Source organism: Hypanus sabinus, chromosome 11 (genome assembly GCF_030144855.1).
Source record: "Hypanus sabinus isolate sHypSab1 chromosome 11, sHypSab1.hap1, whole genome shotgun sequence".
NCBI lineage: Eukaryota > Metazoa > Chordata > Chondrichthyes > Myliobatiformes > Dasyatidae > Hypanus > Hypanus sabinus.
Window position 1 is genome coordinate 81,962,636 of NC_082716.1, and position 16,849 is coordinate 81,979,484.

General features: G+C 43.0%; 1 protein-coding gene across 1 annotated transcript in view; it reads right to left on the reverse strand.

The window, feature by feature from the left end:
- The window catches only part of qsox1 (quiescin Q6 sulfhydryl oxidase 1), a 166,328-nt gene that overhangs the window by 9,701 nt on the left and 139,778 nt on the right, over positions 1-16,849 (reverse strand). Inside the window, exon 11 of the mRNA XM_059984848.1 lies at positions 16,312-16,500. Coding sequence (XP_059840831.1) covers positions 16,312-16,500 — 189 coding nt within the window. The remainder of the gene's footprint in view (positions 1-16,311; positions 16,501-16,849) is intronic.

Consider the following 16,849-nt stretch of genomic DNA (forward strand, 5'->3'; position numbering starts at 1 on the left):
CTTTGTGTCATCAGCAAATTTATTAACCCATTCCTCCACTTCCTCATTCAGGTCATTTATAAAAATCACGAAGAGTAAGGGTCCCAGAACAGAACCCTGAGGCACTCCACTGGTGAATGGCCTCCATGCAGAATATGACCCATCCACAACCACTCTTTGCCTTCTGTGGGGAAGCCATTTCCGGATCCACATAGCAAATTTCCCTTGAATCCCATGCCTCCTTACTTTCTCAATAAGCCTTGCATGGGATACCTTGTCAAATGCCTTACTGAAATCCATATACACTACATCTACTGCTCTACCTTCATCAATGTGTTTAGTCACATCCTCAAAAAATTCAATCAGGCTCATTAGGCATGACCTCCCTTGACTAAGCTATGCTGACTATTCCTAATTATACTACACCTCTCCAAATGCTCATAAATCCTGCCTCTCAGGATCTTCTCTATCTATTTACCAACCACTGAAGTAAGACTTGCTGGTCTTTAATTTCCTGGGTTATCTCTACTGCCTTTCTTGAATAAGGGAACAACATCTGTAACCCTCCAATCCTCTGGAACCTCTCCCATTCCCATTGATGATGCAAAGATCATCACCAGACTCTCAGCAATCTCCTCCCTCGCTTCCCACAGTAGCCTGGGGTACATCCTGTTTGGTCCCGCTGACTTATCCAACTTAATGCTTTCCAAAAGCTCCAGAACATCCCCTTGCTTAATATCTACATGCTCAAGCTTTTCAGTCCGCTACAAGTAATTCCTACAATCACTAAGATCCTTTTCCATAATGAATACTGAAGCAAAGTATTCATTAAGTACCTCGGCCATCTCCTCCGGTTCCATACACACATTTGATTTGTCCTATTCTCTTATTCACTGGTAAATGTCTTGCGAAGTGAGTTCAGGGAGTTAGGTACTAAGTTAAAGGTCAGGACCTCCAAGGTTGATGATACAAAGATAGGTTGAAGGGCATATAGAGTTGAGGAAGCAGGGGGGGTCTGCAGAAGGAATTAGACAGATTGGGAAAATGGGCAAAGAAGTGGCAGTTGGAATATAGTTTAGGAAAGTATATGGTTATGCAGCGGTAGAAGGATTAAAGGTATACACTGTTTGCTAAACGGGGAGTAAATTCAGAAATCAGACGTACCACAAAGGGACTTGGGAATCCTCATGCCCCTAAAGGTTAACTTGCAGGTTGAGTTGGTGGTGAAGAAGGCAAATGCAATGTTAGCATTCATTTTGAGAGGACTAGAATACAAAAGTGAGGATGTAATGCTGAGGCTTTATAAGGCATTTGGTCAGACCACACAGAGTATTGTGAGCAGTTTTGGGTTCCTTATCTAAAAAAATGTGCTGACATTGGAGAGAGTCCAGAGGAGGTTCAGGAACATGATCCCAGGAATGAAAGGGTTAATGCATGAGAAGCATTTGATGGCCCTGAGCCAGTACTCACCTGAGTTTAGGAAACTGAAGGGGGATCACATTGAAACATAGTGAATACTGAAAGGCCGAGATAGAGTGGATTTGGAGAGGATGTTTCCAATAGTTGGGGAGTTTAGGATCAAGGGCACAGCCTCACAATAAAGGGATGTCCCTTTCGAAAAGAGATGGAAGGAATTTCTTTAGCCAGAAGGTGGTGAATCTATGTAATCTGTTGTCACAAATGGCTGTGGAGTTTAATTCATTGGGTGGATCTGAAGTAGAGTTTGGTAAGTTCTTGAGGAATCAGGTTGTCAAAGATAATGGGGAGAAAGCAGGAAAATAGGGTTAAGAGGGGTAATAAATCAGTCATGAAAGGAATGGTGGTACAGACTTGATAGGCCAGATAGCCAAATTCTGCTCCTCCGTCTAATGGTCTCACAGTCTAAAGGCAGAGGCGTGAAAGAGGAGGTGGAAGAGGATAGTAGCAGTTTGAGGGTACAGCAGCAATGGTAGAAAATCCTGAATCTACAGGATAATTTCAGCCCAAAAAAAGTGAAAAAGCATTTTAATGGGAGGATGAAGCAACCATCGTTGACAAGGGAAGTCAAAGTCAACATAAATGAGAAAGAGAGGATGTATTCTATTGGAAGCTAGAGCATTAGGAAACTTAAAAACAAAAAGAAGGCACCTAAAAAAGCGATAAAGGGCAAAAAAAATGAAACATGCAGGTAACATGAAGCGAATAATACAAAAGAGAGTAAAGAGTGGCCATTGACCACTGGAAAATGATACTGGAGAAGTAGCAATAAGGAACAATTAAACAACTGATTAAGTACTTTGCATCAGCTTTCATTGTGGAGACACTAGCAACATGCTGGAAATCGGAGTGTGCCAGCACAGTTGCCTTCAGGGGAAATTTTGCCTGACAGATTTGTTGGAATTCTTTTAAGAACTAACAAGAAGGAAAGACAAAGGAGAGTTAGTGGATGTCGTTTACTTGGATTTACAGAAGGCGTTTGACAAGTTGCCACAATGAGACTTCTGAAGAAGACACTGAGACCATGGAATTAGAGGAGAGGTATTAGTATGGATAATAGATTTGCTGACTGGCAGAAGGCAAAAATGGCTTCCGGTGACTAGTATTGTTCTGCAGGTGTTGGTGTAGGGTCCACCATTTTTCACCTTGTATGTTAGTAATGTGGATGAATTGACAGCTTTGCGGCCAAGCTTGATAATAGACAATAGGTGCAGGAGTAGGCCATTTGGCCCTTCGAGCCAGCACCACCATTCAATGTGATCATGGCTGATCACCCACAATCAGTACCCTGTTCCTGCCTTCTCCCCATATCCCTTGACTCTGCTATCCTTAAGAGCTCTATCTAACTCTTTCTTGAAAACATCCAGAGAATTGGCTTCCACTGCCTTCTGAGGCAGAGCATTCCACAGATCCACAACTCCTTGGGTGAAAAAGATTTTCCCGAACTCTGTTCTAACTGGCCTACCTTTTATTCTTAAACTGTGGCCTCTGGTTCTGGACTCCCCCAACATTGGGAACATGTTTCCTGCCACTAGTGGGTCCAATCCCTTAATAATCTTATATGTTTCAATCAGATCCCCTCTCAACCTTCTAAATTCCAGTGTATACAAGCCCAGTCACTCCAATCTTTCAACATATGACAGTCCTGCCATCCTGGGAATTAACCTCATGAACCAACGCTGCATCCCCAATAGCAAGAATGTCCTTCCTCAAATTTGGAGACCAAAACTGAACACAATATGCCAAGTGTGGTCTCACCAGGACCCTGTACAACTGCAGAAGGACCTCTTTGCTCCTCTACTCAACTCCCCTTGTTATGAAGGCCAACATGCCATTAGCTTTCTTCACTGTCTGCTGTATCTGCATGCTTACTTTCAGTGACTGATGTACACCTAGATCTCATTGTACTTTCCCTTTTCCTAACTTGACACCATTCAGATAGTAATCTGCCTTCCTGTTCTTGCCACCAAAGTGGATAACCTCACATTTATCCACATTAAACTGCACCTGCCATGCATCTGCCCACTCACCCAACATGTCCAAGTCACCCTGCATTCTCCTAACATCCTCCTCATATTTCACACTGCCACCCAGATTTGTGTCATCTGCAAATTTGCTAAAGTTACTTTTAATCCCTTCATCTAAATCATTAATGTATATTGTAAATTGTTGCGGTCCTAGCACCGAGCCTTGTGGTACCCCACTAGTCACTGCCTGCCATTCTGAAAAGGACCTGTTAATCCCTACTCTTTGTTTCCTGTCTGCCAACCAACTTTCTATCCATGTTAGTACCCTACCCCCAATACCATGTGCTCTAATTTTGCCCACTAATCTCCTATATAGATGATACAAAGATAGGTGGAGGGATAGATAGTGTTGAGGAAGTAGGGAGTCTGCACAAGGACTTGGATGGATGAGGAGAATGAGCAAAGGAATGGCATATGGAATATAATGTAGGGAAGTGTATGATCATGCACTTTGGTAAAAGGAATAAAGATGTGGACTATTCTCTAAATGAAAAGAGAATTCAGAAATTGAAGGTGCAAATTGACATAAGAGTCTTACTGCAGGATTCCCTAAAGTTTAACTTACAGGTTGAGTTGGTAGAAGGAAGTCAAATGCAATGTTTTAGCATTCACTTCCAGAGGATTAAACTATACAAGCAATAATGAATAAAGCATTGGTCACATTATATTTGGAGTACGGTGAGTATTTTTGGGTCCTATATCTAAGGAAGGGTCTGCTGGCATTGGAGAGGCTCCAGAGGCAGTTGACGACAATGATTGTTGGGATGAAAGACTTCATGCATAAGGAATGTTTAATGGCTCTGTGCCTGTAATCATTGGTTTAGAAACATGAGGGGAATCTCAATGAAACCTACCAAATCTTGAAAGGCCTATATAGAGTGGACATGAAGATGTTTCCAGCGGTAGGAGAGTCGAGAACTTAAGGGCACAGCCTCAATCAAAGGACATCCCTTTAGAACAGAGATGAGAAGGATCTTATTTAGCCAGAAGCAAGTGAATTTATGGAATTTGTTGCCACAGATGGCTGGAAGGGCATGCAATTGAATATATTTGAAGTGGAAGCTGACAGGCATTTGATTCGAAAAAGTGTCAAAGGTTAGGAGGAGAAGGCAGGAGGGTTGAGACAGAAAAATATGTCAGCCATGATCGAATGGTGGAGCATGCTCAAAGGCCTGAATGACCTAATTCTGTTTCTGTATTATGGCCTGATGGTTTCTCTTGAGTTATTCTATTGCTTACCCAAGTTAATTAGGAAGTCCTCCTATGTCTCTGCATCCTTACACTCATTCTTCTGACCTAGAAGCATTCGTGCTTCCAACTATGTGAATGTGGGGGATCTCCATGTGGGATGGGTAAAGTAGAAAATATTGCAGGGTCAGGAGTTTGGAAGGTCACTAATAAATCAGAGCTAGGAAAAGTGAAACTCTTCAACCTAGCTAGTCCCACCTTCGCCTGAGTACTTTTACACTGTTTGGTACAGTCCTAGTTCCTTTCTGTTCCCTGGGAAGAGGTATGGTATTTGCATGGTAAGTTTAGTGGATTGACAGCCAACCTTCTGAATTAATAATCTTGGGACATGAACAGAAAGCCTACCATGGCAATTGGATAATTCAATTTCAAGTAATTAAAGAAAAATTAAACTAGCATCAATATCAGAAATGTACCATTCTTACCTAGTCTAGTCTAGGAGAAATTCCAGATACATTAAATTAGTCAACTTCTACATCTCTTCAAAGCGGGAACCATTATGGATGATAAGTGTCAAATTTACTAGTGATGTCCTGTGAACAACTCATTTGTATCTCTTTAACTATTCCTTCAACCATCTTGAGAACTAATTGCTAAGTTCATCACAACTTTGGCCCAGACCATTACCCAGGTTCCAAATTCTTTGAAGTAAGCTTTTAAATTCCAGCATACCAATGCCACTTACACCATCCTGGTTTGAACATAACTTCTTTACATTACTTCCATGTATATTTCTCATCTGGGTGGTGAAAAATGTTTGCATCAAAGTGTGTGAAACTCCACACGATAACATCCAACATTTTTTTTTATCGACTTCAAGAAATGGCAAACACAATATCTTTCTTATAAAATGATGTCTTTCAAGATTTGACTGTTCTGGAGATTTTATTACCAGCTCCATAATTGTCTGAAATATACCCTCAATTGACAATATTAAAAGATTATTGGTCATTGTAGGTTTGTGATCTTGCTGTGTGTTAATCAGTGGCCACAGATCCTCATAGCCAATGCTATTAAATGGAGGGATAATATTTAATTGGGTGTAAATGGTTTGAGACATCCATGAGCATAATCTTTCCTGTTTCCTGTGACAGATTATCCGATGCAACATCTAAATCCAGATCCCATGACCAAATAAATTCCAACACACAACTCATTCCAGAAATTCCACAGAAAGTACTCCAACTCCTGTACTGTGCTGTACTGTTCTATGTTCTCATCCCATAACTACACCAGAAAATACTTTTTTAAACTCCATTCAGCACTTTGTAGACTGTTTCTGAAATATAAATGAGAAAACTTTGAACTGAGTGCTTGTAAAATCTCCTGTGCATTTTATCAATCAACATTATTAGATTATGTGAATTATTTGATTTTTATTTCAGTTTCATTCAGGATGTTTATTTGAAAAAAAGTATCTTTCGTAAGTTCCTCAACTTCAATTTGGATAATAAATTGTAACTAAATTGGTAACGACTACAAAATCTCTATGCGTTCCAAGTTATTCAGATCTGCTCATGATATTATAGTTGCAGGTTATTTTCCCTTGAGTTAGCTTGGACACACCACAAAATAGTGTGTTTGATTAAGCATCCCCTAATGAATTAATTGGTGTCTGCCTTTTGAAAATTGCATCCTTTGAAACAAGAGTCCCAGTTGACAATATAAAATACATCACCAGTGTGGAGATTTATCAGTGTATATAAGTAAAAGCTGAATTTTCTAAGTTTTCTTCATCCATACTATTAGTGAAAACAAAAATAAAACTTTAATCCTCAATTGCAAACCTACACTGCATTAAAGACAAAAATAACTCTCAACGCTGCAAAAATTACAATGCAATTCCTATTTTATTCAGTGGTATACTTCTCTCATGAATTTTTGTAATGCTCATGAATAACTCTATTACCCTGTGGGACCCACACTTTCACTATATTCTCTGTTGATATATCGTCCCATTCTATTTACTATGACACATGATGTTTTGTGTTGGTTCCTTTCAACCCCCCAGAGTATTTAATCCAGCCCCTCCACTCTTTACAAAGGGAAAAGACTACAGCTGCTGTCTTCTCCCCGGAGTCTATTATGCCTTCCTCAACACTAGAAATCTTGCATCACCCACTTGGTCCCTGTCCAGGCTCAAAACCTTTTGTGTGCTTAAATTGCTGCAGTTAACATGAATGAATAACAGGAGTGGTCAACTTGCCCTAACAGTTGTACCTACTAGAATTGCTGGAGCAGAGTGTGGTTGCAGCTGGGTTGAAAGCCAAGAGACTGCAGGTCCCAGGGATGAATTTGGATAATCAATGCAAATAAGATGGTGTGAATGCCTTGCATGGCAAAAAAGCCGGTGCATTTAGCCCATCAGCTTCATTAACAGGAGGTCACTTACAAAGTAAAGTTCATGATCTTTGATGGCATTTGTTTCCTTTGCAAGGGTGTGACCTCTCTATTCGTTGCAGAGCAACCCTGTAACTAAATCTTCCTGGGCCAATGCTTTGCTTCAAGATGGGAAAATGGATGGAGGATTTTGTGGCCAGATGGGAGAGCAGTCAACTTGATTTTGCTGTATGTTGGGGTAACTGACAGGATTCAATTATCAGCCGGATACATGTGGGGCTGCTGGCTGCTTTGGCAACCATTGGGGGGGGGGGGTTGCTGATAAAGTTAGTACCCAACTCTCAGAATGAAAGTCTTGGAAATCCCACATACAATGGGAAAGATAAAGGTAAGAAATAAAATATGGTGAAAAATGCTCAGCAGGCCAGGCAGCATCTATTTGATGAGAGTTAAAACTAATAGACAATAGACAATAGGTGCAGAAGTAGACCATTCGGCCCCTCGAGTCTGCACCCAAGGACCCCTCATCAGAACTATGAAGGAGACAAAAGAAACTTATCAAGATTCAGAGTGAGTGGGGGAGGGAGATGTCTCTGACAGGGTTCAACCAGTGTGATTATGGGGATAAGTTGTAAACAAGAATTATTATTTTTCTTTTGCCTGAGAGTGGAGGACACGTCCAGTCTCCTTCAGAATCAGATATACTACTAATGATATATGTCATGAAATTTGATGTTTTGCGGTAGTAGTACTATGCTGTACATAAACTACATTATTTAGTACAAAGTTATCTATTTACTTGTTAATTTATTGATTCGTATATTTCGAGTGTAGTTTAGAGTGCCTATAAAAAGTATTCAGCACTCTCCCTCGGAAGTTCTCATGCTTTATTGCTTTACAACATTGAATCGCAGTGGATTTAATTTGGCTTTATTTACACATCAACAGAAAAAGACTCTTTCTGTCAAAGTGAAAACAGATCTTTACAAAGTGATCTAAATTAATTATACATATAAAATACAAAATCGATTGCATAAGTATTTACTCCTTCAAGACAGCATTTAGTAGATGTACCTTTATCAGCAACTACAGCTTTGAGTCTGTGTGGATAGATTTCTATCAGCTTTGTACACCTGAACATTGCAAATTTTTCCCATTTTTCTTTACAAAACTGCTGCCACATTGCACGGAGATCGTGAGTGAACAGTCCTTTTCAAGTCCGGCCACAAATGCTCAGTTGGATTGAGGTCTGGACTCTGACTTGGCCACTCCAGGGTATTAACATTGTTGTTTTTAAGCCATTCTTGTGTAGCTTTGGCTTTATACTTGGGGGTCATTGACCTGTTGGAAAACAAATCTTCTCCCAAGTCGCCGTTCTCTTGCAGACGGCATCAGGTTTTCCTCCAGGATTTCCCTGTATTTTCCTGCATTCATTTTACCCTCTACCCTCACAAGCCTTCCAGATTCTGCTGCGGTGAAGCACCCCCACAGCATGACGCAGCCACCACCGTGCTTCGCGGTAGGAATGGTGTGTTTTTGATGATGTGCGGTGTTTGGCTTGTGCCAAAGATAGCCCTTAGTCTGATGGCCAAAATGCTCCTTTGTTTTCATCAGATCATAGAACCTTCTTCCAGCTGACTTCAGACTCCCACGTGCCTTCTGGCAAACTCTATCTGAGATTTCATGTGAGTTTTTCCAACAGTGGCTTTCTCTTTTCCACTCTCCCATAAATCTGCTACTGGTGAAACCCCAGTGCAACAATTTTTGTATGCACAGTCTCTCAGCCACTGAAGCTTGTAACTCCTCCAGAGTTGTCATATGTCTCTTGGTGGCTTCCCTCATTAGTTTCCTTCTTGCACGGTCACTCAGTTTTCGAGGATGGCCTGCTCTAGGCAGATTTACAGCTGTGCCATATTCTTTCCATTTCTTGATCATTTACTTAACTGTACTCCAAGGGATATGCAGTGACTTGGAAGTTTTCTTGTATCCATCTCCTGACGTGTGCTTTTCATGAACATTTTTGTGGAGTGCTTGGAATGTTCTTTTGTCTTCATGGTGTAGTTTTTGCCAGGATACTGACTCATCAGCAGTTGGACCTTCCAGATACAGGTGTATTTTTCCTACAATCGATTGAAACACCTTGACTGCATACAGGTCTCCAAAACAGACTTCCATTTAACTAAATATGTGAGTTCTAAAACTAATTGGCTGCACCAGTGATGATTTGGTGTGTCACATACACGGGGGGGGGGGGGGGGGGGGGCGAGGGGGGGTGAATACTTATGCAATCAATTGTTTTGTGTTTTATATTTGTAATTAATTTAGTTCATTTTGTAGAGATCTGTTTTCACTTTGACACGAAAGAGTCTTTTCTATTGATCATTGTCAAAAAAGCCAAATTAAATCTACTGTGATTCAAAATTGTAAAACAATAAAACAAGAAAACTTCCAAGAGAGGTGAAAAAGGTCCTGACGAAGGGTTTAGGCCCGAAACGTCGACAGTGCTTTTCTTTATAGATGCTGCCTGGCCTGCTGTGTTCCACCAGCATTTTGTGTGTGTTGTTGTTTGAATTTCCAGCATCTGCAGATTTCCTCGTGTTTGCTCAAGAGAGTTGAATACTTTTTATAGGCACTGTACAACTGCTGCAAAAATCAAATTTCATGACATACTTTAAACAACATTATATATATATATAGTGTGTGTTTGTGTGTTGCTTAACATTGTCATAGCCAAGTTATAAGTTCGCACTACCTATTAAACGCTCCAAACGGCATGCATCTCAAATAGTCTCTAACAGGCAATTCCAGGTACTGACCTTCCTGTGTGGCTTAGCTACTAAGCCCAGAGGAAATGTTTCTACTGACAGGAGAAGGGGCAAAGGCAGGCTACTGGCACCTTAAAACCAGTCACTTTGGACAGATGGGGCTTGTCAGCCGTGGTTGGCAACTCATCTAGGAGAAGGAAAACTCTGATCTCAAACCTCCGCTGCCTTGTGCCTATTCCCACTCATGGGGAAGGCTTCGAGAGTAAACCCCGAGGAGGAATCTGGAGCAATGCTATCCGGCAACCCCCGTGATGCTGCTGGTGCAAAACTGTATCGATCTCTGCTGTTCCTTTGGATTCATCAGCTGCTTGGAGAGGGTGAGCCTGCTGCATGGGCAAGTTTGCTCACTATAATGTAATGTCTGGGTTGTGTATATATAATAAGTAGTGCAGAAAGAGAGTAAAAATAGTGAGGTAGTGCTCATGGCTTCATTGTCCATTCAGGAATCTGATGGCAGAGGGGATGAAGCTGTTACTAAAATGTTGAGTGTGTGTCTTCAGGCTGTTGTACCTCCTCTCTGATGGTAGTAATGAGAAGAGAGCATGCCTTGGGTGGTGGGAGTACCTAATGATGGATGTCACCTTTCTGCGGCATTGCCTTTTGAAAATGTCCTCGATGGTGGGGATGATAGAGCTAGTTGAGCTTACAACCCTCTGCAACTTTTTCTAACCCTCCATACCAGATGGTGATGCAGCCATGAGCATACTCTGCAGAGTACAGCTGTAGAAATCTGGTGTAGTCTTCGATGAAGTACCCAGTTTCTGCACTGCATCACATGATTCTTATGCCATGTTCTCCGCATCTGACTGTTCCCTTTTTCTCATTAACCAGATATTCTAATTTACAGTTTATCCCCCTTGTCTCCTTCTCAGTCCGGATTAAAGGTATTCAACTTGAGAAGTTAACTCTGTTTCTCTTCCCACAGATGCCACACATCCAATGGAATGTTTGCAGCATTTTCTACTTTTATTTTAGATTTCCAGCATCTGCAAAATTTTGGTTTTCACTTGCATGCATATCGACGCAGTTATAAAGACTGCAAGTTAAACAAAATACTTGAAAATCTACAAATGTACTGTGGAGAATGTTCTGAATGGCTGCATCACTGTCTGGTACAGGGGGAGGGGTGCTACTGTATAAGATTGAACTAAGTTGCAGAAACTTGTATAATTAGTCGGCTCCATCGTGGGTACTAACCTCCATAGTATCCAAGACACTTTGAAGGTGCAGTGCCTTAGGAAGATGGCTTGCATCATTGCAATTGTGATCTACCCAGGAAGTGCCCTCTTCTCAACATTACTGTCGGGAAGGGGGTACAGAAGCTTGAAGGCACACACACAGTGATTCAGAACAGCTTCTTCCCATCTGCCACCCGATTTCTAAATGGACATTGAACCCATAAAACTATCTCACTACTTTAATATTTCTGTTTTATCACACTACTTATTTTAACTTAACTAATTAATAGACATACTTATGGTAATTCTGTGGTGTTCTCTATATTTATTTATCATGTACTTTTTTGTATTGTTGTTGTAAAGTTAACATATTTCATGGCATATGTTGGTGATATTAAACCTGATGCTGATTCATAAAGATTGGAGGGGTTTATTCAGTCACATTTGTACTTGTTGACATTAGGTTGAACTCTCCTAGGTCAATAAGTAATATTGACAGAGGCTGGTTTGTTGTTCCATTGATTCTTCTGACAAGACCAGAGAATGCTGAAGCAGCAACATCATGTGCAATGTATTTTAACAACTTTTGATGCTCTTTACTAGTAGGCTGAGAGCTGGGACCACCACTTCCCAGCCTATCCCCACTGTGACCACCACTTCCCAGCCTATCCCCACTGTGACCATCACTTCCCAGCCTGTCCCCACTGGGACCATCACTTCCCAGCCTATCCCCACTGGGACCATCACTTCCCAGCCTGTCCCCACTGGGACCATCACTTCCCAGCCTATCCCCACTGGGACCACCACTTCCCAGCCTATCCCCACTGGGACCATCACTTCCCAGCCTATCCCCACTGGGACCACCACTTCCCAGCCTATCCCCACTGGGACCACCACTTCCCAGCCTATCCCCACTGTGACCATCACTTCCCAGCCTATCCCCACTGGGACCATCACTTCCCAGCCTATCCCCACTGGGACCACCACTTCCCAGCCTATCCCCACTGGGACCATCACTTCCCAGCCTATCCCTACTGGGAACATCACTTTCCAGCCTGTCCCCACTGGGACCATCACTTCCCAGCTTATCCCTACTGGGACCATCACTTCCCAGCCTATCCCCACTGGGACCACCACTTCCCAGCCTATCCCCACTGGGACCACCACATCCTAGTCTATCACTACCGGGATCATCACTTGCCATTAAGTGTGATCACCACTTCAGTGCCTATCCCCACTGGGACCATCACTTCCCAGCCAGTAGTATACAACTAGCCAGTTTGGGGAGAATAGTCTATACTTTCAAAAGAAAGAATGGGAAAAATTCTTCCCAGGATAACTGTCAGCTTTACCTGTCAAGCCTTGTTCTTTGTTAAGCACCCGTGCTCTATGTAATTCTTGGTAGCCTCATTTCCTACCGAAATGGACGAACTGAGACCGAGGCATTCACAAGGGCTGCCACTGAGGAGCTCAACCAGTACCTTCACTGCCTTCCCCTCCAACTGAAACTCACCTATTTCATTATGACATCAGGAACAGAAGAGAGGTAATTTAGCCCCTGGAGTCTCTGCTGCTATAAGATGAACCAATGACTACAAACGTTGTATCTGCATTTATGCAATTTATGCTTCAGTAACCTTGGATAACAAAAAACAAACAAAATGCTTCAAACAGCCAGCAGTATGGAGAGAGTAAAAGTGAATGTTTAAAATGGAAGAGAATATTGGTAGCTCAGGCCGGCTGCGTGTTTGTTGGGTGGTTCCGTGAGCCTGGAGGTTAGGTTGCCAGCGTTCCGTCGCCAGTTAAGGTGACATCATCAGTGAGCGTTGTTGCAACTGGTGCCGAAATGTTTGCGACCTAACCTCCAGGCTCAATAAGCAACCCTATAAACAAAAGTGAATGCTTCAAGTCATGATGGATGAGGGTGACAAATCCCTGGCGCTGTCCATCAGTCCCTGTGAGCAAGAGACAGTGAACGCCAGAATACCGAGCGTAAAACCAACTGCTGGAGGAGCTCAGCAGCTCGAGCAGGATCTGTGTGGAGTTGTCAATGCTTGGCCTGAGACTCTGCATTAGGCCTAAGAGTGGAGAAGAAAGACAGTCAATATAAAAGGAAAGATGGCAAGAGTCAGTATCAAGGGTAGAGGAGAGAGGGTGTAGGGTCCTTTAGATCAACCTGCTGAGTCCCTTCAGCAATTTGTTCTTTGCTGACTGCTTCTAAATGAAAGCTGATACATTGTCAGTCCTCAGAGAAATAAGACAACTTGGGAAGTTGTAATTAAGCTCAGCTGCTCCTGAGCCGTTCTGCAGATTGACATGCCAACGTAAAACGTCAGTCACTTTTGATCCTGTCACCAGCTGCTAGAGGAAAGAAAAGATGACAAAATTCTGCACCAATCGCTATTTTCTGTCTGACGCTCCTGAGAACTGAAATAACCGATGGAGGTTGGCATACTGGAATGCAGCAGGTAATGCCATTCCTTCAGAGCTTCCGCTGTCTTGGGTCCAATCCTGATCCCTGATGGTGTCTCTGTGGGATCTGCATGTTTGTCCTATGACTGCTTAGGTTCCCTCCAAGTGCTCTGGGTTCATAAAGTGTACGAAGGGTTAAGTATATCAGTACAAAACGGCTGCATCATTTCCTCAAGAGTTCCCTGCACTTCAGGTTTTTGTATTTCTTTCGATTTCTGACATTTTGCTGCATTTGCTTCAAGTCTGATCATAAACCAGAGGTCAGGTGACTGAATATTGTATTTGGGTTTGATTCAGGACAAGAGTCTGCAATAGAGTTGAGTGAATGGTCGATACAGTGAGATTTCTTATGTTAGAAAAGGCCATCTAGGCTAAACAATGGAATGGTCACCACGGTACACTGGCTGAACAGAAAGAGACTGGTAGGGAAATTAAAAGGCATTTGCCTTTTCTGTTACTTCATGAATTAATATTGAGAGGAATTTCTTTTGGTGAAAGAGTTGAGTTTGAGCCATGTCAATTAAGCAGAATATCTTAAAGCAAACCCTTGCTAAACTGTTTCATTTGGTGCATAATCTGCACTATATTTAGTGCCTGAAATGAAAGGATTGAGAACAGCTCCCTCAGGAGACTATGCCAGCTATACAACCCACAAAAATCCCAACTGTCATTAGAGAGTTTACAAAGATGGGGGCCAAATTAATTGTACTGACACTTTACAAATGGTAGGATTTCATGGTTCATTGACTCTAAAGCAGTGGAGTTAAATGGCACGCATCAAACACCCTCCCCTGGGAGAGGCCAGCTCCACGTGCCGTTTACAACTGCCCCTCCCCTCCCTGAGCACAAGGCTGAAGAAGGCTGTATGAGATAAAGCAGTCGTCGTGTCCCCACAGCAGCCACCTGCTGCCTCGCTAAAACTTCCCTAATCCAAGGAAAGCTGAACGTCTGCCCTCCCAATCCCCCTCCACAAAGATGGAGTAGCTTGTTTAGCCCTTACCACCACTGTATACCAGACCAACAGTCACGTGAGCTGACAGACACTGATTTGTGTAATGCTGTTACTCTTACTAGATGGCACAAGCGTTGAGCTATATCGATGCAGTAATAGTCCCAGCATGGTGCTGACACAACGCCCAGTTTACAAGTGAAGAAATGCCTCTCGCATAAATGGTTCTAAACAATACCAGGACTCAACAGCAACGTAGAAATGGTAGCTCTGTTACGGAACATCGTAAGCAGGGTATTCAAACCCTTGGCACTGTGGGGTGGCAGGTGAAAGTAGGAGGAGGGCAGTGATCGACTGCAAGCATCAAGAACAGGGGCAGTGGTGGACTCTGAGTACTGAGAACGGGGGCAGTGGTGGACTCTGAGTACTGAGAACGGGGGCAGTGGTGGACTCTGAGTACTGAGAACAGGGGCAGTGGTGGACTCTGAGTACTGAGAACGGGGGCAGTGGAGGACTCTGAGTACTGAGAACGGGGGCAGTGGTGGACTCTGAGTACTGAGAACGGGGGCAGTGGTGGACTCTGAGTACTGAGAACGGGGGCAGTGGTGGACTCTGAGTACTGAGAACGGGGGCAGTGGTGGACTCTGAGTACTGAGAACGGGGGCAGTGGTGGACTCTGAGTACTGAGAACGGGGGCAGTGGTGGACTCTGAGTACTGAGAACAGGGGCAGTGGTGGACTCTGAGTACTGAGAACAGGGGCAGTGGTGGACTCTGAGTACTGAGAACGGGGGCAGTGGCGGACTCTGAGTACTGAGAACGGGGGCAGTGGTGGACTCTGAGTACTGAGAACAGGGGCAGTGGTGGACTCTGAGTACTGAGAACAGGGGCAGTGGTGGACTCTGAGTACTGAGAACGGGGGCAGTGTCAGAACCCAGGCGCCGAGTTATTTTAACACCATTCTCAAAATCGGTAAATGTCAGCGTTCATGGACGTAGGTAGTTCTCTAAATCTAGGAGGGATAATGGGCTTTGTTCAACAGATCAGCAATACCACCAAGCTTTTCCTGAAGCCAGGAAAATCAAACACCTTTGAGCACTGATCTGCTATAGCACACTTGGCTCATGGGTAAACATCTTCAAACAAAATAATGGAAAATACAGAAAGAAATAATTGTACCTTAACGTTTACCAGAAAGCATGTAAAATAGCTCCAAGCTGTTCATACCTGCTTAACCAATAAGAATACCCAACGGTCGTATCTCAGTTAACACTGGAAACACCAGGATGTACTATAGCAGGATATTTTTAATTTAGTTAATAGTACTTGAAAGTTGGGAAAATATGCTGGATGCAGAACCCACCCTATTCTAATCTAGCTGTGAAATAAGACATTGTGTTGACTCTTTGAGCAGTGGTTCTAACTACATCTGCACGTAGTCCAGTTCAGTACACTCCAAGAGGAATGAGAATTTCTTTGGTCAGGAGAATGTGATTGGTCCCATGACATCACTCTCACAAAAGGACAGTGGTATTCTCCTAGGACTCCTAGTCAATATGTATCATTTGGCCAACATTACTCAAAGGAGCTGTTTGTTGTGGGATCATATTGTGCATAAATTAGCAGCTGCATGTTCAAACAATCAGCACATTCAGTGGCTAGGGAGAACATTGGGTGATGTGATCTTTTAAGGTGCCAGGCAGACTTTACCCTCCTTCACTACAGTGTTAGTACCCACTGACAGAACTCACAGGCTGGAACCTTTAAGGGAATCATTTCACCTCTTGGCCACGTTGCCCATCCAACCAAATGCCCTCACCTGCCAGCCTGTTGTTGACACGATTATGCCTAGACCACAGCCACAAGATAGCCCCGTTGAAAGTTTGGACATAGTTCATGGATTCCGCTGCCATAGATTCAAAATGGACCGCACACTCTCTGCATCCAAAGAAGTGCTTGACATACTGCCTCAATGCAGACAGAACTTCCCGAGGGTGAGGCTGGACACCTGGAGAAGACAAAGGTTTGGAATAGTAATCACTTTAAATGCCAGAACACAGATGCTACTCACTCATTCCCAATGTTCCAGTTATTGTCCTTGTTGCACGCCCCTCAATGGCCACTCTTCCTTAACGCACTCATTCTACTCTACGGTCAAGGCAAACTCATTTCAATAGGGTTTGAAGAGCCCGGACAAAAACATTCCTGCTCTCCAAATATACTGAAGTGCACACGTCCAGCATTAACAACTGGGAGGGTGAAAAATGGCCATACTCTCAGTCCTTGTATTCTCTCAAGTCATGCACCATCCTGAGATGATGTACAGTGGTGCTCCACTGTCACTGTTGACTTCTGAT